At 47.6% G+C, this 27,749-nt stretch overlaps 1 protein-coding gene across 1 annotated transcript in view; it reads right to left on the bottom strand.

Annotated features, from left to right (window-relative positions):
• Positions 1–2,261: 2,261 nt before the first annotated feature.
• Positions 2,262–27,749, bottom strand: part of LOC117367168 (putative cation exchanger C521.04c) — a 142,287-nt gene continuing 116,799 nt past the window's right edge. Inside the window, exons 18-20 of the mRNA XM_033959498.1 lie at positions 26,695–26,773; positions 7,207–7,315; positions 2,262–3,058 (exon numbers count right to left, since the gene is read on the bottom strand). Of these exons, the coding sequence (XP_033815389.1) occupies positions 2,985–3,058; positions 7,207–7,315; positions 26,695–26,773 (262 nt within the window). The 3' untranslated portion in view covers positions 2,262–2,984. The remainder of the gene's footprint in view (positions 3,059–7,206; positions 7,316–26,694; positions 26,774–27,749) is intronic.

Genomic DNA, 27,749 nt, shown 5'->3' with positions numbered 1-27,749 from the left:
TGTTACAGTTTTCAAGAGAAACACATTTTGAAAATTAGCAATTGTAAAAAAATGTACGCTAAATACAGTCCCATTCTTAGCATCATATTTGTGTAGAGCATAGTTCTTCAACCGCTGGTCCGCAGAAAATTCCTGCCGGTCTGCGCAGGGCCGGCAAGATGAACGCTGTTAAATTTCCTGCCCTGGTGGTGTTCGCGGAAATCTTCTGTCCTCCCAGCCTCGGGCGATCAAGACAGGCTACCGACGTCGGCCATTCCCTCTGTGAGTCTCGCCTATGCGGAAACAGGAAGTTTAAACAAAATAGGCGGGACTCAGAGAGGGAATGTCCCGACGTTGGCAGCCTGTCTTGATCGCTGCCCTTGCCGAGTCGCCGAAGAGGGCCGCGGGGAAAGTGCAGGCAGAGAGGAGATGGTCAGCGTGCGCGGGGAGGTCAGCGTGTCGATTGGGGCCATCAGCAGCGTTTGTGCTGAGAGTCTGCCCACGTGCAGGATGCGGCGGGTAGGGGCCTCTGGCTCGTCTTGGGCGGCAGGGCCTGCGGTGCAAAGCTGTTTTTGCCGGCTTGGGGGGAGGGGTCGCAAATGTGCAGGGCACAGCAGGAGTAAGATCATGGAGAGCCTTCGACAGTGGCTGTCTCCTCTCCTAGCAGCTCTGTACTTACCAGGGCAGTGATTCACTTTGGCAACTTCCCCTTTCCTCAGAGGAGGCAATGGACCCAAGGCTGCCTAAGGAAATCACTGCTGCAGGCAAGTACTGAGAGCTGCTGGAAGGAGAGGAAGCCACTGTTGGAGGCTGGGAAGCTGATGGATAAAGGGAGAGCTGCTACTGCACCTGGAGGGAGGTAGAAAGAGAGATGCTGCTGGGAGGGGAAGAGGGAAAGGGATGGGAAGAGAGCTACTGTTGGATGGGGGGAGGAGGGAAAGGAGAAGGAAAAAAGGAAGGAAACAGCTGGCAGGGAGATTAGAGGAGGGAAAGGGAAGAGACAGGAATGAGAAAGTACAGAGAGATTGATGCTGGAAAGGGGGTCAACAGAGAAATGAGAGAGGGATAAAGATGCTAGATCTGGGGTAGGAGAGATAAAAATGAAAAAAGCAGTGAAGCTGGAATGAATGATGTAAAAAGGAGAGAGGAGGCACAGGCTGGATGGAAAGGGGAGAGGGGCATAGAAATAAGTCAGATACATATGGAAGGGGGAGAGGCCAGACAGTGGATGGAACGGGCAGACGCTGGAAGGAAGATGAAAGCAGAGACCACAAAAGGTAGAAAAAAATCATTTTATTTCTATTTTGTCATTACAATATATCAGATTTGAAATATATATCCTGCTAGAGACATAACTGTGGACTGCAAAGCCTAACACTATTCCTATCATGTGTGACTGCAGTATTCTGTTAGCATGATATTTCTGTGTAGCATTCTGTAATAATTTGGCTTGTTCAGTTTTCTTGATAATAGAGGGGATATATGTGAAGGGGAGGGGAGACAGGGGTTTTGTTGGTCCTTGCTCTGAATATTTATATTTATAAAATGACAATTGTACAGAATATTGTTTCTTTTTATACTTTAATAAAATACATTCAATATAAAATCATAACTGAGGCTTGTGTAGATGGGATCAGATGGTTTGTGGGGACCGAGCTTGCAGAGACGGGGCGAAAATGTGTTTTTTTATTTTGATCTTAGTAGTTTGCCAGTCCACAAAATAATTTTTATTTTCTGCCGGTCCACGGGAGTAAAAAGGTTGAAGAACACTGGTGTAGAGGATAACACCTTTGAAAAACAAAAGTGCACACTTTACACCCCTGCTTGAACACTCACAGGAGCTCCTCCAATCTGGGTAAGAGTCCAACAGAAATCCATGTATAATTTTCAGCCAGGCACAGAGCTTTAAGCAGCATTCAACATTAGAAGTTCTGGTGTATGATAAGGGTTCTGAAATCCAGTCCTTGATATCCACAATCCAGCCTGGTTTTTAGGATTTCCACAATATGAAACCTATTTACCTTCACTGCTCCCACTGTGTGCAAATAAATTGTACACATTTATTGTGGAAATCCTGAAAACCAGGCCAGGTTGTGGATCTTGAGGACTCCTGGTCTCAAGCTACAAAACTACATAGTTTTCCTTCTCATAACAAATGCATATTGGGGTACTTGCTGTCACTGGTTTAACCATTATCCCACACAGGTTTTTGTGGGCCATGTGTTTTGGGTTTGTTTGTTTTTTTACTTGGTTCTTTAAAAAGTAAGACACCTGTAAGACTATTCTACATTTTTACTGTTGGTCCTTTATTACAGTACCACACACATGATTATGTTAACATTAAAATATGATTTTTCTTCCACTGATGTTAGATAAGGCTATGCTTACCACTTGCCCAGTTTAGAATACTTCCAAGCTGATTTACATCAAGATTATGTCACCAAAAGCATCCACTGAAAGTGCTATTTTAAAAACAAAAACACCACAGCCCAGGAACGTTTACCCATAGGTAGAGATGTACACATTTTATTCTTGAGCTGTCAACAAAATTCCTGTTTTAGTTTCACCCATCATGATATGGCCCAAATGGAATTCACAATTATTTCCTGAAGCCAAGGAGTTAGGTTTACAATAAGGAAGGAATAAGCGGGACTGATATGCCTCGGTTACTTCAGTAAAAGCTTTGGTGTCAGAGAAAGTGAACTATTAAAAGGCTTGCTTGCTTCAGATACAAGACCTTCTCTAGTGCCTGTGTACACAGAAGCAGGGTTTGCAACAGATCCCAAGATGCAGCCCTGCCAAAGGAATTCAAATCAGTTGTAGAGGTCAAAGGTCAGTTTAAGCTGATGCATTTGGTTCATGTAAAACAAAAATTCCCTCCTGTGAACTGCAGGGTATGTTATGAACCAAAGCAGGATTTCTGCAGTCTGGCTGCAGCTCTTCTAGAATAAGTGAGCTTGTTAATTTATAGAAACTGCCCGTGTGCCTTTAGTGCCACATAAGTCTTAACATCCAGCTGGAGATGGGGCATAGAAATACATGGCCAGAAGGATTAGATACACCATCACAAGAACAGTGCCTACAAGAAAAAGGGAGAAGAAAAAACCTTTAGAGCCTGGTCAGTTATGTGAATTTTGAAACCTGATTTTTTTTTTCTCCTTTTCAAGCTAGTTACTTAAAAGAGACTTATTTTGAAAATCATACCCCAAATTATTATTTTTTTTTTTTTTACATTTTTAAAATGCTAACAAGTGGGATCATATCCTACATGTGCTAATGAACTGCTGTGCAGATATTCCTACCTGCTCCCAGAGCCATATTTATTCAAGTAAGTTTTCAGGATGAACATGGAGAGACTGTATTTGAATACAATGTCTCCAACATATACAAAATTTTCAAGCATGTTCACAATAGCTGTGGGTCCCAAACCTGTGGGCCGATACTCACCTCTGGTCCTGTATGGAATGAATGAAAACAAATGATCCCTGATCCAAAAATCATGAAAAATTGTAACAGGAAACATCTATTGCCAATTTACAAAATATGCTCAGACTCGAAGCCCTTCTAGGGATACAATCCCTGTTGTATGAGGAATTCTCAATTCATAATTTTTAAATTAATGTCCATCAATTATCTTCATTTACAAAACTGACTTATAAGTATGAACAAAACAGGAGCACTGAATGGAATAGCGCAAGAAATACCGTGAGAACTTTGCAGCAAAATAACTCAACACTAATAGCATGCAAGTTAGCAATGGGCAGTAAAGATGGAGGAATGTGCCTGCAAGTTCAGCTCTTGTGTGCCCGTGCTAAGCTAACCAGAAGGTGAAGCCCAAACTGGCATCTTTCTTCTGCACTTGTAAAAGCTTTCCATTTTAACTCTTGAAGGCTTATATTTAAGCTAGAAACAGGTGCCAATGTGTGCTTTCAATTTCAGAGTTCCTCTGCAAAGGCACTTTAATGCATTCGCTTGGTAGTGCTTCATAGTCAAGGAGTTCAAAAAGCTCAGAGTGAGGTTCCTCCTCAGTTTCCATTTTGATGGGCAAAGCTTGACTTATCTGCCTGAGAAAGGCAGTAAAAGATATATTTTCTAGTGTTGTCTTGTGCTATTGAGATGGAAGAGAAGAATCAGAAGGTATACCACAGTATTCTTCTGTTGAATATTCTGGCAAATCCTCATCTGAAAGGGTGGAAATATCCGAGTCAGACTCTTTGAAGTACTTCCTGGTAGGTGAATTAGGAAGTGTGCATCAAGAGGAGCATCGACTGTGCAGACCCAAAAGAAATTCATCTGCTGATGACAATGCATGTGTCGAGTGACTGCTGGTACAGAAAAGACATCGGCTTGGAAGCAGTCTGCTGTACTGATGTCGAGGCAAACCTATGAGGAGACATCAGCTAGATGGATGAAGAGTTGTCTTCAGTGTCTATGCTTACTATGTGTCAAGTAAACACTTAGGAGGACACAGTGCCATGCATAGAAGGGGAAGAATTTGTGCTTCTTAGCTTTCTTACGTGCCGTGCTCAAGGCATAGATGAAGATGTAGAATTCTGCCACTATAAGGAGCTTGATGCTCTGGATGCGGTGTCTATGTACTCAGCGCTGATGTCAATGCTTGCATCATAGGAAGTTGAGTGTCAGTTTCCGAGTCCCCTACCATGCTTGATGCAGTACCAAAACGTTTGTTGAACTGAAGTTTAGGCTTTGTGACCGCTTTTGCATGTGGGAGCAGAGGCAGCAAGTGTCCCGATGTTCAGGACCCAGACACTGGGCACACCAATTAGATGGGCCAGAGCCTGAAATGGTCCGATTACATCAAGAACATTTCTTAAAGCCACTCTGTATCCTCTTTGACATGGAGGGAAAGTGGCCGACACTAAGTCAAAGGGCTCAGTGGACTGGGGAATGATGAAAACAGTCAACGCTCCGAGAAGGAAAAAAAGGCTCAGAGTAGTGCGAAGGAAAAAAAAAGTTGACAAAAATGAGCCACACTTGGGTAAGAAATGAACACCTAGTAATGTCTACCAAGAACTTTCAAGACTCAAAGTAGACAAAGCCATGGGACCAGACAATCTACACCCCAGGGTACTCAGAGAGCTGAGTGAAGTTTTGGCTGAACCACTATCCGTACTCTTCAATCTTTCCATGCGCACGGGAAAAGTACCCCTAGACTGGAAAACAGCTAGCGTAATTCCACTCCACAAAAAGGGCTGCAGAACGGAGACAGGAAATTACAGACCGGTGAGTCTTACATCCATAGTGTGCAAACTCATGGAAACACTGATCAAACAGGAACTTGACAAAATTCTAGACGAAGAAAATTTACGCGATCCACATCAACACGGATTTACCAAGGGAAGGTCCTGCCAATCTAATCTGATTGACTTCTTTGATTGGGTGACCAGTCATCTGGATGCCGGTGAGTCCCTTGACGTGATATATTTGGACTTCAGCAAAGCTTTTGATAGCGCCCCACACCGCAGGCTGTTGAACAAACTAAAATCGATGGGATTAGGGGATACATTCACAACATGGGTAAGGGATTGGCTAGATGGTAGGCTTCAAAGGGTGATGGTAAACGGTACCCCCTCCAAAACGTCAGCAGTGATGAGTGGAGTACCTCAGGGCTCCGTCTTAGGGCCGATTCTATTCAATTTATTCATAGGAGATTTGACCCAAGGACTTAGAGGAAAAGTATCACTGTTTGCCGACGATGCCAAACTATGCAACATAGTTGGCAAAAGCAGTGTGCCTGACTTTATGACGCAGGACCTAAGACAGCTTGAACAGTGGTCTTCAACTTGGCAGCTGGGCTTCAATGCTAAAAAATGTAAAGTAATGCACCTAGGCAAAAAAAATCCGCACAGAACTTACACACTAAATGGTGAAACCTTGTCCAGGACCACGGTGGAACGTGATTTAGGAGTGATCATTAGCGACGATATGAAGGCTGCCAATCAAGTAGAGAAGGCTTCATCCAAGGCAAGACAAATGATGGGATGTATTCGTAGGGGTTTTGTCAGCAGAAAGCCTGAAGTCATAATGCCACTGTACAGATCCATGGTGAGACCTCATCTCGAGTATTGTGTTCAATTCTGGAGACCACACTACCGAAAAGATGTGTTGAGAATTGAGTCGGTTCAGCGAATGGCTACCAGGATGGTTTTGGGGCTCGGGGAACTCACGTATGAAGAAAGGTTGAGGAAACTGCGGATGTACTCACTGGAGGAGCGAAGAGAGAGAGGGGACATGATTGAGACCTTTAAGTATATTACTGGGCGTATAGAGGTGAAAGATGATATCTTCAGTCTTACAGGGCCCTCGGTAACCAGAGGACACTCGCTGAAAATCAGGGGAGGGAAATTTCAGGGTGATGCTAGGAAGTACTTCTTCACTGAAAGGGTGGTAGATCATTGGAACGAGCTGCCTCAGCGGGTGATTGAGGCCAGCAGCGTGTTAGATTTCAAGAGAAAATGGGATATTCATGTGGGATCTCTAGGAGAGTAAGAATCAGGGAGTGGGTCATTGGTATGGGCAGACTCGATGGGCTATGGCCCTTTTCTGCCGTCAGTTTCTATGTTTCTAAATGAGGAAAACAATGAAAAATAAGTATAGGAAGGCATCAAAGAACAGTAAAGGCTTGACACACTGAAGAGAATACTGAAAACAACTTAGCTCCACAGAAAATGAAAAACTGATGGTCCTGTGAACTGAAATCAGGAGCGAAAAGCACTGGCATGCACGCAGTATGGGTACTGCCTAAAGATTTTTGGTAGGATCCGTACCAGGTTTGATGATGACATCACCCACATGCAAGAACATTATGCCTGCTTATCCTCCGAGAATTGGTTTTATTTTGAAAATACATTGCCCTTCAACCACACCTCGCCAATTCCAATAATGATCATTTCAGTTATGTGGTTTCAGAGTAGCCAACTCACATGTTAGTAATAGCTGTTTACAAAATATGACATTCTGACCACTAGCCCAGGAACATTAAAAAAAAAAAAAAAAAGGCCAAACAGTACCTAAACCTCTTCAAGTCACTTTCTGCTAGAGATCCAATGAAGACAGAAGTAGAGGAACATAGGGGTAAATAAGTCCTCTGCTTCCTAATTTCTCTTCTACAAACAAGGAGAATATCATGGGAAGAATTTAATCGAGTATCTAAGAACAGCAAGTCTTAGGAGCCCCCCATAACCCATCAGGAATAACTGGACTCACCTTGGAAGTAGTCGCATTTGCCATCCATGAAAATATAGTTCATTAAAATGACACTGAAAATACTGGCCCAGACATGGAGGTCACTGAAGAGCAAGGTAAAGCCTGTAGGCTGAAGAGAAAAATAATAAAAAGAAACACAAAACAGTACCAAATGCAGCCCTAAGTAAGAACAAAAGGAAAAGGGTGTAATGGGCCAGGCTGAAAGCTTTGGATGGAGGGGGAGAACCCACACATACTACCAGATCTGATGGGACAATCTACATGAAAAATAAGACCAACATTCATAGTGACCACATCATAAACACAAATCCAATGTTTTTCTTTAATAGGAACTCAGATCACATCAGTGCAACTTCTCCAGGGTCAAAGTCAAAAGGTTAAAACACAAAAGAAGAACAGACTGTGGAAAGCAATGATCTTGATGAGTCGTTTATTATGACAAGATAATCTCCACTTTATGAATAACTGACGTGTAGTGTGATACGGACCCTATATGGTCCGTGTTTCGGCAAAAAGCCTTCTTCAGGGGTCCAGGTCATTATTCACTCAATGGTACAAAAATAAATAAAACTGTTATTTCATTACACATCTTCACGGACAACCATCACCAAGGGGGTACTACCAAGAGAGGTTCTACTTTGTTTAAGAAATTCTTGTCCTAGCCAGACACTCTACTGCGAACATAACTTCCACACCTTATCCTGAATTTCTTCCTCACACTAGGTATCCACATTCCCTGTCTGCTAAAATTCCCTCTTCATAATTGTATCCTGATATTTGCTGGTGTCTGACTATTTTCAATTGTAAGATGTAAAATAGTTAATTTCTTATAATTCAACCTATGTATAAAGCACAGTTACTTACCGTAACAGGTGTTATCCAGGGACAGCAGGCAGATATTCTTGACTGATGGGTGACGGCACTGACGGAGCCCCGGTACGGACAATTTTAGAGTGATTGCACTCTAAGAACTTGGAAAGTTCTAGTAGGCCGCACCGCGCACGCGCGAGTGCCTTCCCGCCCGACAGAGGCACGCGGTCCCCAGTTAGTATAAGCCAGCTAAGAAGCCAACCCGGGGAGGAGGGTGGGACGCAAGAATATCTGCCTGCTGTCCCTGGATAACACCTGTTACGGTAAGTAACTGTGCTTTATCCCAGGACAAGCAGGCAGCATATTCTTGACTGATGGGTGACCTCCAAGCTAACAAAAAGAGGGATGGAGGGAAGGTTGGCCATTAGGAAAACAAATTTTGCAAAACAGATTGGCCGAAGTGTCCATTAGAGAGTTGCGCGGGGACAGAAATCCCACCTGTCCCCGCCAAAGTCCCACCCGTCCCCGCGAGGAATCCCTCCTTCCCCACCCGTCCCCGTGAGGAATCCCCTCCGTCCCCGCCAGGAATCCCCTACGTCCCCGCCTGTCCCTAAAAACTACAGAAATAGTTATTTCATTTAATTATACTACTGAATTAAAGGCTCTGGTAGAAACCCATTTAAAAATAAGCAAAAAGACTTTATTAATTTGGAAATATTAATTGGGAAGAATACATACTTTGTAAACGGGTTTCTACCAGAGCCTCTAATGTTTATAAATTTTTATCAACACAACTAATATACTACTTTATCCTTAAGCAAAAAAAAAAAAAAAAGAATTTTTTTCCTACCTTTATTGCCTGGTTTCTGCTTTCTTCATGTTCTCATTCAATTCCTTCCATCCACTGCCTCTCTTCTCTCTGTGTCTTCCATTTGCTCTGTTACTGTGCCTCTCCCTTTCTCCCCCCTCCCAAATTGGTCTGGCACCCATCTTTTTCCCTCCGCTCCCCCCATAGTCTGGCACCTCTGTCTTCTTCCCTGCCAGCGTCTTCTTCCCATTCCCTCTTCCCCATTTCCTTTCAGTGTCCTTCTACCCCACCATCTTCCCCATGTCCTGTCAGGCAGCATCCTTCCCCCCCCTCTGCCTTCCCCATGTCCTTTCAGCGTCCTTCTCCCCCCTCTGTCTTCCCCATGTCCTTTCAGCGGCCTTCTCCCCCCTCTGTCTTCCCCATGTCCTTTCAGCGTCCTTCTCCCCCCTCTGTCTTCCCCATGTCCTTTCAGCGGCCTTCTCCCCCCTCTGTCTTCCCCATGTCCTTTCAGCGGCCTTCTCCACCCCTGTTTTCCCCATGTCCTTTCAGCGTCCTTCCCCCCCTCTGTCTTCCCCATGTCCTTTCAGCGGCCTTCTCCACCCCTGTTTTCCCCATGTCCTTTCAGTGGCATTCTCCACCCCTTTGTCTTCCCCAGTGCTTTCAGGGTCCTTCCCCCCCCTTCCTCCCGTTTACCCCATGCCCTTTCAGCGTTCTTTTCCACCCCTTTGTCTTCCCCAGTGCTTTCAGCGGCCTTCTCCCCACTTAAGCGTCTTTTCTTCTCCACTCCACCTTTCCTCCCTCCCTGCCTCCACCTTTGTGGCGCTTTTGCACCCGACCGACAACAGAACAGGCCCGTTCGGACAAATCTCCCTGTCCTGTAGCCGCGAATCTAAATTACCTTCTTACAGCAGCTGGATTTGTCGGCCGGCCTGTTGTCGGTCGATCGGGGGACCTGACCGGCTGTGCACATTCTCCCCCTCCCCCCTCTTTCGTACGCCATTGCCTTCTCTCAACCTGCCCTGCCGCACACAGCCGACCGGAAGCCTTCCTGATGTCAGCGCTGACGTAGGAGGAAGGGAGGGCTTTGCTTAAGCCCTCCCTCCGACGTCAGCGCTGACATTGGGAAGATTTCCGTTCGGCTGTGTGCTGCGACAGGGCAGGTAAGGAGAAGGGGCAGGTAAGGAGAAGGAGACTACCCTCGCGGCTCGAGTGCACTGCGATCCAACCCCGCGACCCTCGGAGGCGTCCCCACGGGATCCCTGCGACCCTAGGGGGCGTCCCCACGGGATCCCCGTGACCCAAAGGGGGAACCCGCGGGATCCCCGCGGGATTCCTGTCATCCCCGTTCCCGTGCAGCTCTCTAGTGTCCATCCCGTCTGGAGAACGCATCCAGACAATAATGAGATGTAAAAGTATGAACTGAGGACCAAGTAGCAGCCTTGCAGCTTTCCTCAATAGGAGTAGAACGGAGGAAAGCTACAGATGCTGCCATCGCTCGAACTCTATGGGCCGTGACAGAACCTTCCAGTGTCAGTCCGGTCTGAGCATAACAGAATGAAATGCACGCTGCTAGCCAATTAGACAACGTACGTTTAGAAACAGGACGTCCTAATTTATTCGGATCAAAGGACAAAAAGAGTTGGGAAGCTGATCTGTGGGGTTTCGTACGCTCTAGATAGTAAGCTAGAGCCCTCTTACAGTCCAAAGTATGCAGAGCCTGTTCCCCAGAATGAGAGTGAGGTTTCGGAAAGAAGACAGGCAAAACAATGGATTGGTTGAGATGGAATTCAGAGACAACCTTAGGGAGAAACTTTGGATGCGTACGCAGAACCACCTTGTCATGATGAAAGACCGTAAAAGGTGGATCTGCAACTAGTGCATGTAGCTCACTGACCCTCCTGGCAGAGGTAAGAGCAATAAGGAAAAGTACTTTCCAAGTGAGAAACTTGAAAGGAGTGGTAGCCAAAGGTTCAAATGGAGGCTTCATTAAGGCGGAAAGAACCACATTGAGATCCCAGATTACAGGAGGGGCTTTAAGAGGTGGTTTCACATTGAAAAGACCCCGCATGAACCTGGACACCAGGGGATGAGCTGAGAGAAGTTTTCCATGAACCGGCTCATGAAAAGCAGCAATGGCACTGAGGTGGACTCTGATAGAGGTAGACTTAAGGCCAGAGTCAGACAAAGAAAGCAGATAATCCAACAATGGCTCCACTGCCAGGGAAGTGGGATCAAGATGATGAAGAAGACACCAGGAAGAAAATCGTGTCCACTTCTGATGGTAATATTGCAGAGTGGTTGGTTTCCTGGAGGCATCTAGAATGGAACGAACGGGCTGAGACAAAAGAGTATCATGAGAAGTCAGCCCGAGAGATACCAAGCTGTCAGGTGCAGAGACTGGAGGTTGGGATGTAGAAGGGTCTCCTGATGCTGTGTAAGCAGAGAAGGAAACAATGGAAGAAGAAAAGGTTCCCTGGAACTGAGTTGAAGTAGAAGGGAGAACCAATGTTGCCTGGGCCACCTCGGAGCAATCAGAATCATGGTGGCTCCCTCCCTCTTGAGCTTGAACAAGATTCGTAACATGAGAGGCAGAGGAGGGAAAGCGTACAGGAACAGATTGGACCAATCGAGGAGAAATGCATCCGCTGCCAGACGGTGAGGAGAGTAGAGTCTGGAGCAGAATAGAGGCAGCTGGTGATTGTGAGGAGCTGCAAAGAGGTCTATCTGAGGAGTGCCCCACTGAGCGAAGATGGACTGTAGAGTTACAGGATCGAGTGTCCACTCGTGAGGCTGGAGAATTCTGCTCTCCCTGAATGTAGATAGCTTTCATGAATAGGTGGTGATCTGTGGTCCAAGCCCAAATCTTCTGGGCTTCCTGGCACAAGATGCGAGAGCCTGTCCCACCCTGCTTGTTGATGTAGTACATTGCAACTTGATTGTCTGTGCACAGCAGGAGAACCTGAGGAAAGAGAAGATGTTGGAAGGCCTTGAGGGCATAAAACATCGCTCTGAGTTCCAGGAAATTGATGTGATGTTTCATCTCCTTGGCTGTCCAAAGTCCTTGAGTTTGGAATTTGTTCAAATGAGCTCCCCAGGCATAAGGGGAGGCGTCGGTGGTGATGACCAGTTGATGAGGAGGTAGATGGAACAGAAGACCTCTGGAGAGATTTGAGGATATCAACCACCATTGTAGAGACTGACGAAGAGATGATGTCACAGATATGTGTCGTGAGCAAGGATCCGTTGCTTGGGACCACTGGGTAGCTAGGGTCCATTGAGGAGTGCGCAGGTGAAGGGTGCGAAGGGTGTAACATGAACTATGGAGGCCATGTGACCCAAGAGTATCATCATTTGCTTGGCAGAGATGGAACGTTGTGGAAGTACCTGCTGACATAGAGATTGAAGAGTGTGAAGACGGTTGGACGGCAGGAACGCTCTCATGAGGACTGTGTCCAGCACCGCTCCAATGAATTGAAGTCTTTGAGTGGGGATGAGATGAGATTTGGGTAGATTGATCTCGAACCCCAGAAGTTGGAGAAACAGGATGGTCTGGTTGGTGGCCAGGAGTACTGTCTGAGATGAATTGGCCTTTATCAACCAATCGTCCAGGTAAGGAAAGACCTGAAGGTGGTGAGAGCGTATATAGGCAGCCACCACAATCAGACATTTGGTGAACACTCTTGGAGAGGAGGCAAGGCCGAAGGGCAGCACCTGTATTGGTAATGACAGTGATTGATCATGAAACGGAGGTACTGTCTGGAGGTCAGATTGACCGGTATGTGAGTGTATGCGTCTTTGAGATCGAGGGAGCATAGCCAATCGTTTTGATTGAGAAGAGGGTAAAGAGTGGCTAAAGAAAGCATCTTGAATTTTTCTTTGAATAAGCATTTGTTGAGATCGCGAAGATCTAGAATTGGCCTGAGATCTCCTGGTTTTTATTGGGGACTAGAAAGTAACGGGAGTAGAATCCCTGTCCCTTTTGATCTAGAGGAACTTCCTCTATGGCGTTCAAAAGGAGGAGGGATTGAACCTCCTGGAGAAGGAGAGAAGACTGAGGAGTGTTCAAAGCAGACTCTCTTGGCAGACTTAGGGTAGGAAGTGTCTGAAAGTTGAGAGAGTAGCCGTGGCGAATGATGTTGAGGACCCATTGGTCCGAAGTGATAACTTCCCACCGGCTGAGGAAAAAAGTGAGACGGCCACCTATAGGTTGAGGTAGGTGGGTAGATGTGGTGACGCTGGCTATGCCCTGGAGAATTAAGTCAAAAGGACTGCGTAGATTTCTGCTATGGAGGCGGCTTCACAGGTTGTTGCTGCGGTGGTCTAGGAGTCTGTCGTTGTTGTTGACGTTGACACCTAGGTTGCTGGGGAGCTGATGGCAATGGACGAGCCACATAACGGCGTTGGTAGGCCGACTGCTGTCTGAAAGGCCGTGCCGGTGGAGTCTTCTTTTTTGTTTTGAGGAGAGTATCCCAGCGTGTCTTATGGGCGGAGAGCTTCTGGGTGGTCGAGTCCATGGATTCCCCAAAGAGCTCATCCCCCAGGCATGGAGCATTATCCAACCGATCTTGATGGTTGACATCAAGCTCGGATACTCTCAGCCAGGCAAGGCGGCGCATGGCCACAGACATGGCCGTCGCTCTGGAGGTAAGTTCGAAGGTATCGTAAAATGGATCTTACCATAAATTTACGGAGCTGGAAAAGAGAAGACGAACAGTGGTGAAAAGCCTGTCGTTTCCGCTCAGGAAGGTACTTTTCAAAGGAAGCCATGGTGGTAAGGAGATACTTGAGATAAAAAGAAAAATGAAAAGCATAATTACCAGATCTGTTAGCGAGCATAGCATTCTGGTATAATCGCTTACCGAATTTGTCCATGGCTTTACCTTCTCTGCCAGGAGGGACAGAACCATATACACTAGTCCCCGCAGACTTTTTAAGCGTAGATTCCACAAGCAGAGATTCATGGGGAAGCTGTGGCTTATCAAACCCAGGAATAGGGATTACTTTGTATAATGAATCCAATTTGCGGGGAGCTCCTGGAATAGTTAAAGGAGTCTCTAGGTTTTTATAGAAAGTTTCTCTCAAGATGTCATGAAGAGGGAGTTTCAAAAATTCCTTTGGAGGCTGGTCAAAGTCAAGGGCATCAAGAAAGGCCTTGGATTTTTTAGACTCAGCCTCCAAAGGAATGGAAAGAGATTTGCACATGTTCTTCAAGAAAGAAGTGAAAGATGTGGAATCATGTTTGGAGGATGGAGCGGGAATAGCAGGATCATCCTCATCCGAAGAACACTCACCCTCAGAAAGAAAAGGCTCTTCGGAGTCACCCCACAGATCAGGGTCCCTAATATGGGAGCCGCGGTCCCGAGACTCCGGAGTAGAGGGTTCTAGGTGTCGGGATTTGCGTGCCGACTTACCCGACCTCATAGATACGGTACCAGGAGATGTTACCGACTGCAACGGTGCCGAAGTCTGCACCGACTGATGCTGGGCTCTCGGCTCCGGTGCAAGGACTGGCATTGATACCGATGATGCCGAGTGAACTGGTACCGAAACAGTGGATGCTGACAGTAGGGGCTGCTCCACTGCCGGTACCGGTGGCTCAGACCGGACCGGGACTGGAAGGTTCGGTGCCAAGAGAGCAGGAAGGAATTGTTGTAACTGCTCCTCAAGCTGCACTTGTAGGATAGCTGCAATGCGCTCATCCAAAGAAGGCACCGGTACCACCTTTTTCTTTTGTGGTACCTGCGGTGCCGCTCGACGCCCCGAAGATGAGGAGCCCGAGGTCAAGGGACTCACCTCGATAGGGGCGGAGCGCTTCCGCGGGCGCCTCACGGTCGGCAGGACTGGGCTCGCTGCAATCAAGACCGGAGGACGCTCCAGCGGGGAAGGCTTCTTAGCCGGCTTACCTGGGTGTTGCGACGCCGGCGCGGTGTCGACGAAGTGGGTGCCGACTGCAATGGAGCCGAAGCCGGTGTCGATGACGCGGGATCGGACATTTCGGCACCGAAAAGTAATCGCTGTTGTATCTGGCGATTTTTTAAGGTACGTTTTTTTAACGTGGCACAGCGGGTGCAGGTGGAAGCCTGATGTTCAGGACCTAGGCACTGTAAGCACCAGTTGTGCGGGTCCGTGAGGGATATAGGCCGTGCACACCGCTGGCACTTCTTGAACCCTGGCTGGGAGGGCATGAAAGTAAAAACGGCTTCTGCCAAATCGAAGGCCGAGGCCTCGATGGTGGCAGAAGGCCCCGCCGGGGCAAAACCGAAATGACGAGAAAAATAAAAAGTAAACGTTCGGTTTTTTTTTGTTTTTTTTTAAATAAAGAAAAGAAATGAAGGGAAAAAAACTTCCAAAAAGGTTTCGCGAGCGGGAAGGCGTTAAGGAAAAAATTTCAACAGCCGTTGAAAAAAGCGACTTCTTAGCTTCGCGGAAACTAAGAAACTGGAGACTGCGCGCCTCTGTCAGGCGGGAAGGCACTTGCGCGTGCGCGGTGCGGCCTACTAGAACTTTCCAAGTTCTTAGAGTGCAATCACTCTAAAATTGTCCGTACCGGGGCTCCGTCGGTGCCGTCACCCATCGGTCAAGAATATGCTGCCTGCTTGTCCTGGGATAATTTTCCTTTCAACCACCTTGTATTCATCTACTGTAATTCGCTGATTGTACAGCTCTTCTTCTTTTTGAACCGCCTAGAAGTCGCAAGATTGTGGCAGTATAGAAAAATAAAGTTATTATTATTATTTAATCATACAGTGGAGATTATCTCGTCATAATAAACACCTCATCAAGATCATTGCTTTCCAGTCTGTTCTTCTTTTGTGTTTTAGACTTCCATTCTTTGACTGTGGAACATCTGGGCTTGTGCTTTGTTTTCTTCTAAAGCCAAAAGGCTAACATTTTTCAGTATTTAAAATTGACCAACCCTGTGATGTTGCAGAGTGAGTAGCTATTTAGCCATGTTTGCCAGTTATCGGATACATTCTCTACTACTATACATTAAATCATTCAAGAGAAAGCCCCTGCTCAGTAGAGCTTATAATCTAATCAAACAGACAAACAGGACAAGTAGGGGGTTAGGGAGTTTCTCAGGCATTGGTACTTTACAAGCTTCTGTGCACATACTATTACTATTGCTTTCTATAGCGTTAAAAAGCATACACAGTGCTGTACAATCAACATGCAATTCAGTCCCTGCTCAGCTTACAATCTTAATTGGACTGACAGGACATATAGGGGTTGGGGAGTTTCTTGCAGAAAGAATGATAGGATGGACAAAGGTAATTTTATGGTGAGTGGGAACTATGTTGAAGGCAGCATCGAAAAAGTGGGCTTTTAGCTTGGATTTGAATACTGCAACAGAATGTGCCTGAAGTAATGACTCAGGCAGCTTATTCCATGCATATAGAGCAGCAAGATAAAGGGAAAGGGACTTATATATTGTTTTTTTTGTGATTGTACAACCACACTCAAAGCAGTTTACATACAGGTACTTCAAGTATTTTCCCTATCTGTCCCGGTGGTCTTACAATCTAATGTACCTGGGGCAGTAGAAGATGGAGAAATTAGGTTCTTACCTGCTAATTTTCTTTCTTTTAGGCTCTCCAGACCGGTATAGTCTTACTGATGGGTAAAATAGCTCACTTTGACCAGAAAACTTTGGTTGTTATATTAATAGCTGTAGCTCCCTCTAGCAAATCAATCTGCCGAATAGCCAAGCAGAACTAAGAGGTGCTAATATTTAACAGTAACAACACTCTGAAAAGGAGTAATAAACTAAACATATAGGAATACTGTTGGAAAGTGCATAGAACAAGTCCCTGTAGTAAAAGGTCCCCACAGCTTGCCAGCTGAGCCATAGCCGCTGTTCTTTGATCTCCCTGGCCCTAGAAAAATACTAGAACCCACAGAAAAAGCAAAATCTTCACGCAAAAAAAACGCAAGAACAGAAAGATAGGGTGGGGTGCTGTACCAGTCTGGAGAGTCTAAAAGAGAGAAAATTAGCAGGTAATAACCTAATTTCTTCTTCTTTATTACCTCTCCAGACTGGTATAGCCTCACTAATGGGACGTACCAAAGCAGTAGCCATCATGAGTGAGATCCTCGTTGGGCTACCACCAGAACACGCTCACTGAACACTGCATCCCGACACGCCTGAACGTCCACATGGTAATGCCGCACAAAGGAATGCAGAGAAGACCAAACCACGGTCTTACAGATATCCACTGGAGGCACCAGAGAAGACTCAGCCCAAGAAGCTGTCTGACCCCGAGTGGAATGAGCCTTGAGAAATTTCGGAACAGGCTTTGACTGAAGAAGATATGCAGAAGCGATAGTCTCCTAGATCCAGTGCGCTATGGTAGCCTTGGAAGCGCCGTCCCCTTTACGAGGACCCGCCAAGAGGACAAATGATGATCTGACTTCCAGAACACCTGGGTCTGCTAAACATAAGAGTGAAGGACCCTACAGACATCCAACTTACGCAACTGCCTCTGTTCTGAGGAACCCTCCCAACTACCCAAGACCAGGAGGGACCACGAACTGCTTGTCATGAAAAGGAGAAACTACCTTGGTAGAAAGAAACAGACCACAGCACAACCCACTCCCTAGAAAACTCCAGGAAGGGAGGCCTACAAGAGAAAGCCTGTAACTCAGAAACTTGTCTCACAGAAGTAATGGTCATTAGGAACCCTGCCTTGAGAGTAAGATCCTCTAATGAGAAGGAACCCAGGGGCTCAAAAGAAGGGCACATGAGCACGGACAGGACCACATTGAGATCCCATGCCAGACCCGAAGGCCAAATCAATTTGGCCACCCGCAAAAAGTGAACTATGTTCAAGAAATAAAGTTAAACACTTACCGTGCAGCAAAACGCAGACAAAGCCGCCAGCTGAACCCAGAGAGAAGACTAGGCCATCTGCGAGAACCTAAACAGACTTGCCAGTCAACATCTGGAACACTAGCTGGATGGTCTGCAGAACATTGATCGACCAAGAAGCCTCCTCCTGAGGCCAGCAGCCCTGAGCTGAGTGACTGAGACACTGAGCTCCCCAACTGAGGAAACTGGTGTCCGTAATAAGAGTTGTTCACTGGAGCTGATCCAGACTCACCCCCTGCACCAGATTGGAAGACTGGAGCCACCAACGGAGACTGCGACGAACTAACCCATGAAAAGGAACGGGAGAGACCAACTCGTGCATCTGTGGCGACCACTGCTGAAGCACAGCATGTTGCTCGGGCCTACCGAACCACATCCAGCGAGGCCGCCATCGACCACAAGACCTGGAAAAAACCCTGAGCCCAAGGACACGGGGATGCCATCAGAAGGTGAATCTGCGACTGCAACTTGACCATGTGGGCCTCTGGCAGAAAGACCTTCCCTAAGCTGGTGTCGAAAATAACCACAAGGTACTTCAGGTGCTGAAAAGGAGCCAACTGGCTCTTGGACAGGTTGACTACCCACCCCAGCGACTGCAGGAATTCCACACTCCGAGCCATAACCTGGGAATTTTCCTGAAAAGACTTCGCTCTGATCAATCAGCCGTCCAGATAGGGCTGAAACAGAATGCCCTCCTTGTGTAATGCCGCTGCCACTACCACCATGATCTTGGTGAATGTCAGCGGAGCCGTGGCCAGACCAAAGGAGAGAGCACAAAACTGGTAGTGCCAACCCAAGATCGCAAAGCAAAGGAACAGCTGATGGGAGGCAAGAATTAGAACATGCAAGTAGGCCTCTTTTCAGATCGAGAGAGGTCAGAAATTTCCCTGGCTGAACCGCCAGAATGACAGATCTCAGGGTTTCAATACGAAAAGGCGGAACATACAGAGCCCTGTTGACCCAAAAAGTGCCCTCTTTCTTGGGCACCACAAAGTAAATTGAATATCTGCCTGTGCCACACTCCTACAGAGACACTGGCACCACCACCTGGAGATCTAGCAACCGTTGTAGAGTCTGGCAAAAAGATCGCTTCTTCCATGCCACCTGACAAGGAGAAGCGAGAAAGCAATCTGGCAAGGAGTGAGAAATTCTAGAGCATATCTGTCCCAAATCACCTCCAGGACTCACTGATCCGTCATGACTGCGGCCCACCCTTGGCAAAAAATCTCACAACCGAGTGCCCACCAGAACCAAAGGAGGTGTTGGCAAGGAGTCACTGGGCTGGATGGTGGCGGGGAAACCATAGAGGAATCGCATCTCCCCCCAACGGGCCCCCTGAATGGACTGCATATGCTGAAAGAAATGACCCCAGAATGACCAAGAGGCCGGGAAGGAAGCAGCCCCTTGACCAGGGCGATATCTGCAGAAATCACGCAAACGACCCCAAGCAATGCCACCCCGTATTGGACACGCTTGGCCTACCAGACCACCACAAATCACCACCTGAATTGCTAAGGCAGAGACATCAAAATTCTGCTTAAGAGATTATAACCTACGCTTTTCAGAGTCCCTTAAGGCTGAGCCGCCCTCAATGGGCACAGTATGCCGCTTTGTGATGGCGGAGACCACCACAGGTGACTTCAAGGTATCCCTATCCTCCTCTGGGATGGGATACAGGCGGGCCATAGAACGTGCAAAACGAAAGGGCGCCTCCAGCACTTTCACTGCTCAAGAACAATATCCTGAATATCCTGATGCATAGAAAAAGAGCAGGATGCAGAGTGAATCCCCTAAGCAAAGAGTCCACCACACATGGGGGCTCCTTCGCGTCTTCCTCAAACACAACACCGAGGAGCCCTGAAGGATAAGCTCCTGGAGTTCTTCCCGCTGAAAAATGCACACCACGGACGCATCCTCGCCAGCTGGCAGAACCACAATGCCACTGCTAACGGTATCTGTCCCTCCGTGAGGATCCTGGAGGTCTCCCATAAGGTCCAGGTCCTCATCAAAAGAAAACTGCTCCTCATATGCAAAATCGTCATCGCAAGAAACATTTGGCCGCTTGGACGAGAGAGGAGACAAGGACACAATCAGCGCTGAGGGGGACCGAACCAGAGTGGTAGTCGAGGGAAAATTCCCCCCTCCCCCCCACTGGGGCGGAAACAGAACTCCCGGCCACCTGAAAATAAGCCTTACATAAGGCAAACACAAAATGTAAAAATAAGGAGAAATTAGGTTCTTACCTGCTAATTTACTTTCTTTTAGCTTCTCCAGACCAGTAGAGGTTAACTTTACGAATGGGTATATATCTAATCATGACCAGCAGGTGGAGACTGAAAACAAAACTTTGGGACAGTATATCCTAGCCCCTCCTCTCTATTTCCCTCAGTCTGCCGAATAGCCAAGCAGAACCAAGAACTGGAAAACAACAGAGAGAAAAAAACAATACTCCGAAAGGAGTAACAAATAACATACCCAAAATGCTGTTGGAAAATGCAGAGGAGAAATTCCCGAAGGAAGAATGTCCCCACAGCTCGCCAGCTAAGCCAGCCGAGCCACAGCCGCTGTTCTTCACTTCTCCCCGGCCCTAGAAAAATACTAGAACCCGCAGCAAAAACCAAAAACTGCCCGAGCAACAGCCCCAACAACAACAACAACAGACAGGGTGGGGACCTCTACTGGTCTGGAGAAGCTAAAAGAAAGTAAATTAGCAGGTAAGAACCTAATTTCTCCTTCTTTAGCACTCTCCAGACCAGTAGAGGTTAACTTTACGAATGGGACGTACCAAAGCAGTCCCTCTCACGGGCGGGACCCCCGAAGGGCCGATACCAGTACACGCTCACCGAACACCGCGTCCCGACGCGCCTGCACATCAACCCGATAATGACGAACAAAGGAATGCAAGGAGGACCAAACCGCAGCCTTACAAATATCCACTGGAGGCACGAGCGACGACTCAGCCCAAGAAGCCGCCTGACCCCGAGTGGAATGAGCCTTGAGAAACTCCGGAACAGGCTGCTGTTTCAGAAGATAAGCGGAAGCAATCGTCTCCTTGATCCAGCGCGCAATAGTAGCCTTAGAAGCGCCAGCTCCCCGACGAGGACCCGCCAGGAGGACAAAGAGATGATCGGACTTCCGGAATTCCTGGGTCCGCTGCCCATAAGAGCGAAGGACCCGACCGACATCCAACTTGCGCAGCTGCCGTTGCTCAGAAGAGCCCTCCCGACCACCCAAGACCGGGAGAACCACCGATTGATTGACATGAAAAGGAGAAACAACCTTCGGCAGAAAGGAAGGAACAGGCCGCAAGACGACCCGCTCCCTAGAAAACTCCAAGAAGGGAGCCCTACAAGAGAAAGCCTGCAGCTCAGAAACACGCCTAGCAGAAGTAATGGCCACCAAAAAGACCGCCTTCAAAGTAAGGTCCTTCAAAGAACAGTCGTCCAAGGGCTCGAAAGGCGGACGCACCAAAACAGAGAGAACCAGATTAAGATCCCAAGAGGGAACCGAGGGCCGTAGGGGAGGCCTAAGCAACTTGGCCGCCCGCAAAAACCGAATCACATCAGGAAGAGCCGATAAACGCTGACCTGACACCAACCCTCGAAAAGCCGACAGGGCCGCAAGATGAACCCGGAGAGAAGACCAAGCCAGGCCTCTATCCAGGCCATCCTGCAAGAACTCCAGAATGTTAGGCAGAGAAGCGCGAAAAGAGGTCACTCCCCGCGCCCGACACCATTCCTCAAAGAGACGCCAAACCCGCACATAAGCCCGAGAGGTAGAAAGCCTCCGGGACCCCAACAGTGTAGAGATCACCTTGTCTGAATATCCCTTCTTGCTAAGGCGACCCCTTTCAAGAGCCACGCCGTAAGACAGAAGGGAGACGGGTCGAACATGGGAATGGGACCCTGCATCAGAAGGTCGTCCGAGAGAGGCAGAGGAAGAGGATCCGCTACCAGGTGCCTCACCAGATCCGCATACCACGGACGGCGAGGCCAATCCGGCGCCACCAGCACCACCAAACCCGGATGGTGAACAATGCGAAGAAGCACCCTGCCCACCAGCGGCCAAGGAGGGAACACATACAACAGCCCCTCCATTGGCCACTGCTGGACCAGAGCATCCAGACCCTCGGCCAGACCGTCCCTGCGACGACTGAAGAAGCGGGGCACTTTGGCGTTGCCACCCGTGGCCATCAGGTCCATCAGGGGCTGCCCCCAAGCCTGCACTATCAACTGAAACGCCTCGGCGCCGAGACACCACTCTCCTGGATCTAGGAAGTGACGACTGAGGAAGTCTGCCTGAACATTTTCTACCCCGGCTATATGAGAGGCCGAGAGGTCCAGCAGATGGGATTCCGCCCAAACCATGAGCAGAGCCGCCTCCTGCGCCACCTGAGTGCTCTTGGTGCCCCCCTGACGATTGACATAAGCCACCGCCGTGGCATTGTCCGACAGCACTCTGACCGACTTGCCCAGCAACAGGGAGTGGAAAGCCAACAGCGCCAGACGGACCGCTCTGGTCTCCAACACGTTGATCGACCAGGCGGCCTCCTCCGCGGACCAGGTGCCCTGAGCTGAGTGACCCAAACACTGAGCCCCCCAACCCAGGAGACTCGCATCCGTCAGGAGCACCGTCCACTGCGGGAGATCCAGACCCACCCCCTGAACTAGGTGAGGGGTCTGGAGCCACCAACGCAGACTGCAGCGCGCCAAGCCTCGCAGGGGAACCGGAACATCCATCCCGTGCCTCTGGGGAGACCACCTCCGGAGCAGAGCATACTGGAGAGGACGCATGTGGGCCCGCGCCCACCTCACCACGTCCAGGGACGCCGCCATCGACCCCAAGACCTGGAGGAAATCTCGCGCCCGAGGACACCGGGACGCCAAAAGCAGGCGAATCTGAGATTGCAATTTGCTCACCCGGCCCTCTGGGAGGAAGACCTTCCCCAAGGAGGTGTCGAACAGCACCCCTAGGTACTCCAGACGCTGAGCCGGGACCAACCGACTCTTGGAAAGGTTGACCACCCAGCCCAGCGACCGGAGAAACTCCACCACCCGAGCAGTAACCCGGGAGCTTTCCTGCAACGACTTTGCCCGAATTAACCAGTCGTCCAGGTAGGGGTGTACCAGGATACCCTCCGACCGCAAGGCTGCCGCGACGACCACCATCACCTTGGTGAACGTCCGAGGAGCCGTGGCCAGCCCAAAGGGAAGCGCACAGAACTGAAAGTGCCGACCCAAGATCGCAAAGCGCAGGAAACGCTGATGAGAGGCCCGAATGGGAACATGCAAGTAGGCCTCCGTCAGATCGAGAGAAGTGAGAAACTCCCCCGGCTGAACCGCCAGAATGACCGACCGCAGAGTTTCCATACGGAAAGAGGGAATCTTGAGAGCCCTGTTGACCCCTTTTAAATCGAGGATGGGCCGAAAAGTCCCCTCCTTTTTGGGCACCACAAAGTAAATGGAGTACCTGCCCGTGCCCCACTCCGGAGGGGGCACCGGAACAACTGCCCTGAGATCTAGCAAGCGCTGAAGGGTCTGGCGAAAAGCCTGCGTCTTCCCCGGAGTCTGACACGGAGAAGCGAGGAAAAAATCCGGCAGAGAGCGGGCGAACTCCAGGGCATAACCGTCCCGCACCACCTCCAGGACCTACCAAGAGAGATGGGTACAGATCACATCAACACCTGCTGGAGACTGAAAGAAGACTGAGGGAAATAGAGAGGAGGGGCTAGGATATACTGTCCCAAAGTTTTGTTTTCAGTCTCCACCTGCTGGTCATGATTAGATATATACCCATTCGTAAAGTTAACCTCTACTGGTCTGGAGAGTGCTAAAGAAATACATTTATTTTAGAATTTATATACCACTTATAGCCTAAGTGGTTTACATTCAGGTACTCAAGCATTTTTCCCTCTCTGTCCTGGTGGGCTCACACTCTATCCAATTTACCTGGGGCAAAGGGGGATTAAGTGACTTGCCCAGGGTCACAAGGAGCAACATGGGATTTGAACCCACAACTTCAGGGTGCTGAGGCTGTAGCTCTAACCCTTGGCGGCCCAATGGGACTTCCTGCCACAGCAGGGGACCCAGCAGAAACCTGCCAAAAATGGAATCCCCAAGGCCTGTAGCGGCTGAGAGGCCTGAATCGCCCCAGCCACTAAAGCAGGCAAGCCAGCAGCAGCAGTAAGGGAGTCCCCAGCACCATTGGCAGTTAGGGAAACTATTTCCCTGATCGTCGGTAGCTAGGGGAATCCCTGTGTGGGCGGCAAGGAAAGCCCGGGCTTCCTCGCTGTCAGCACGCAAGTCACTCGCGAAGGGGATCCCTAGATGCTGGCACTCGATGCAAATAAGGATTCCCCTTCGCAGCGGCCTGCATACCATGTCTGTTTCGCATCTGGAGCACAATGAGCACTTTTTCCCTTTAAAAGTGCTCACTGCGCAAAACGTGACCTAGCTGTAAGAAAAGTGCCGGTTAACAAAAGAAAAATCAAATACAAAGCATTTAAGGATCCCTTCAGACCGGCACTGCCTTAGGATTTTTTTTCCCCAGAACAGACTCCACTGGTTCTCTAAGCTATATGACTTGCCGGTATCAGTGGCAAGGCTTACAGCTGAGGCACCTCTACAAAAATATGGGGAGGTGGAAAAAAGGGGGGGGGAGGGACTTCTGTGACCCATCGAGTGTTGACACCCTCGAGGTCAGGCGGTCCCCCAAATAGGGTCCCCTCAGCTCATTCCAGCACAAAAACGGGGACAAGGAGCGCTAAATAAATTCCAACAGGCCTAAGTAAGGGGAGATTGGAACAGCTCACCTTCACCTGCTGAGAGACTGAGCAAAGACCGGTTTGCTAGAGGGAGCTATGGCTATTAATACTACAATCAAAGTTTGGTCTCAGTCTCCACCTGCTGGTCAAATTGAGCTATCACCCATTGAGGCTGTACTGATCTGGGGAGTTGATAAAGAATAAGCGATTTGCCCAGGGTCACAAGGAGCAGCACAGGGTTTGAACCCACAACCTCAGGGTGCTGAGGCTGTAGCTCTAACCACTATACCACACTCTCCTCAATAATAGGGACGGAATCTAGAGGTGGCAGTGGAGAAGGGTACGGATAGCGAAGTTGCTTATATGTAACGTGGGTGCTCCGTAGACAACAGGGGAATGCCGCCACACTTTCCCTCCCTACTTCCCCTCTTTTTCTATGTATATAGTTCTTCAGATAGGGACATAACTGATTTCACAAGGGAGGAGCTGTGAGAGGCGGGAGACCCTTCACATGCTCAGTAAGTGAAATCTTACTTTAGCTAGGGGAGAGCACTGACACACAGGATCAGTCTAGGACAGAGTTTCTCAATACATAGTATGCATACCCTTACGGGTACATGAGCCACTTGTTGGGGATATGCAATACTACAGGGGGGTCTCCTGCCCCCTTCCTTCTTAATGGCTGCTGCCGGGGATCCCATGCCCTCCTTCCTGTATTCCCCTCTCAGCTGAAGCAGACCCGGAAGGCTTCTCTCCGATGTCATAGCTGACATCAGAGGGAAGCCTTCTGGGTTCATAGGGGATCCCAGTTACCTCCTTCAGGGCCGTCCAGCTGGGCTGTTCCTCAGGCCTTCAGCCACATGTAGGCAGCAGCTCTTACACACTGCACGTGGGTGACCCGGAAAACTTCTCTCCAATGTCGGCTCTAGAACTGGTAGTGCAGGCTGGCCAAGCAAGTGCCCTGCAAAGCAGGCTGCCTCTTGGCTACAGTCTACAGTCCTCAGAGTCTGTGTTTTCTTGCAGCCAGAGATGTCCCAGAACTGGGATCCTTTGCAGGACTAAAAAGCTATGCTGCCATCACCCCTCTCAATTCACTTCACTGGCTCCCTGTCCATTTCTGCATACAGTTCAAACTCTTATTGACTTACAAGTGCATTCACCCTGCAGCTCCCTCAGCATCTCTCCTCTCTTACCTCTCACTACACTCCTTCCCAGAACTCCATTCATCGGGCTAGTCTCTCTTATCCGTACTCTTCTCTTCTACTGCCAACTCCAGACTACGCGCTCCTTTCTTGCTTCACCATATGCTTGGAACAGATAGCCTGAATCACATTGTCAAGCTCTACCCCGGTAGAAGTCAAAATCCACTTTTAACTTCTAACCCCCATTCGCTTGTAAAGTACCCATGCCTGAGAAGCTCTCTAATCCCCTACTTGTCTTGTTTGTCTGATTGAATAGATTGTAAGCTCTACTGAGCAGGGACTGTCTCTTGAATGTTATCATGCATAGCACTGCGTACATCTAGCAGCACTATAGACAAGTAGTAGTAGTAGTAGTATGTGGAAGCAACTACAGACTTCCAGCCAGCTTTGGATTACTGCAATATTATTTACTTAGGAGCCTCCAAGAAACTATTAAGAAAATTGAGGATAATTCAGAATAAGGCAGTCCAATTGATTTTTGGCTTGAAGAAGAATGATCATATTAGTTCTTATTATCGTTTGTTGCACTGGTTGCCGGTAGAGGCACGAGTCTTATTCAAGTTTTCTTGTATCTGTTTTAAATTGATTTTGGGACTTTCTCCAACCTATCTCCTTTCACATTTTGTGTTATATAGTCGATGAGGAAAACTAGAAGCTTACATTTATTTGCTTATCCGAAAACTAATGGTTGTAGATACAAGACTTTTCAAGCAGGTAAACAGTAGTCTTGGCTGTATCTGTCAAGCCATGGCGTCCTACTGTACCTTTCTAAAAGTAATTAAGACGATGTTGTTTGATAGATTCATTTCCTAATGTGAATTATCATCATTAATGAATTGTATTTTAAATAAAAAGTTATGTCTTACTTTTAATGAAATATTTTGTACTTTTTAAACTCTTTTGTATTTCACTGATTGTCCAGTTTTCTTCAGCGTAAACCGCCTAGAAATCATCCGGTTATGGCGGTATAGAAGAATATAGTTATGTTATGTTATGTTTGGTGAAAGAACCAATACTTTTAAAATCAGATACTTACATAGAACAGGTTGAAAAGCACCAGAATGGGTATCTGAAGCATGCAGACCTGAATGGCAATACTGCTTCCAATCTCAAGGCTAGAAGAATTAAGTCAGACCATCATATTAAATCCTAGTCCTCTCAGAAATAAGAATAGATCAACATGTGTTGAGTTAACTTTCTCTTCATATAGAAAATATTTCAAAAATATAACTTATAGTAAGCTTGATCAAACAGTATTTCTTTGTCCTTAGCTCTTTCTAAAACTGTAGTATATCTGGGTGCAGTCTATCAAATGCCTTCATATTCTTGAGTTCCATCTCAGGAGTATCTCTTTTAGACAGGATCATTGATCTCTTCATGAAAAAGTGGTTAATAAATCTAAATAAATAATGAAATAAAAATAATCTGTGATAAGGACATCTGAGATCATGAATTGTAGTAACAGAGATGGTCCGAGAAGCCATAGACTGCACCACAAGTCTGACCACCCAATATGTTCAAGGACGCTTTTGAAAAATAGACAACACAATTTTACAAATCACCAAACTTCTTAGATCTAAATTAGATTTCTGTATAGATTATAGATTCATCTTTTTTTCCTTTTTTATGTCACCTACCAAATGTGTTCCCCGCTAAATGTTTTCTTTCTCTCTTTAAAGATTGTAATTCACCCCTTTCACCCTCCGTACCAGTTATGTATTAGAATGGATAGAATTTTATTATAATTATGTAAAAGTTTTGTTCTACCCCCCATTTTTAAAATGTTATACGATTTGAAGCTTTTGATATTGCGTACATAACAAAAATTTAATAAACTTGAAACTTGCTTTCTAAATATATGCTAACCAAGTTAAACAGGAGCCAAAGGTGTGCAGAACATAACTTGATAGTTTTAGGTGAATAAAGGCATGTACCGTTTCAGCTGTACATTTAGAGAACGTATCATTGCTGGGGGAATGCTCTTCTCTGACCTGTGACTTCTCTCATAGTCTAGCAATAACATGCATTTCTAGAGCATCTGTCTAGTGCTGACCACAATAGCTGCTGGGCCATAACCATAGATGTTACCAA

This window comes from Geotrypetes seraphini, chromosome 9 (assembly GCF_902459505.1).
Source record: "Geotrypetes seraphini chromosome 9, aGeoSer1.1, whole genome shotgun sequence".
Classification (NCBI taxonomy): Eukaryota; Metazoa; Chordata; class Amphibia; order Gymnophiona; family Dermophiidae; genus Geotrypetes; species Geotrypetes seraphini.
The sequence above is the reverse complement of the archived record's forward strand: the minus strand, read 5'-3'. Positions and strand labels throughout refer to the sequence as shown.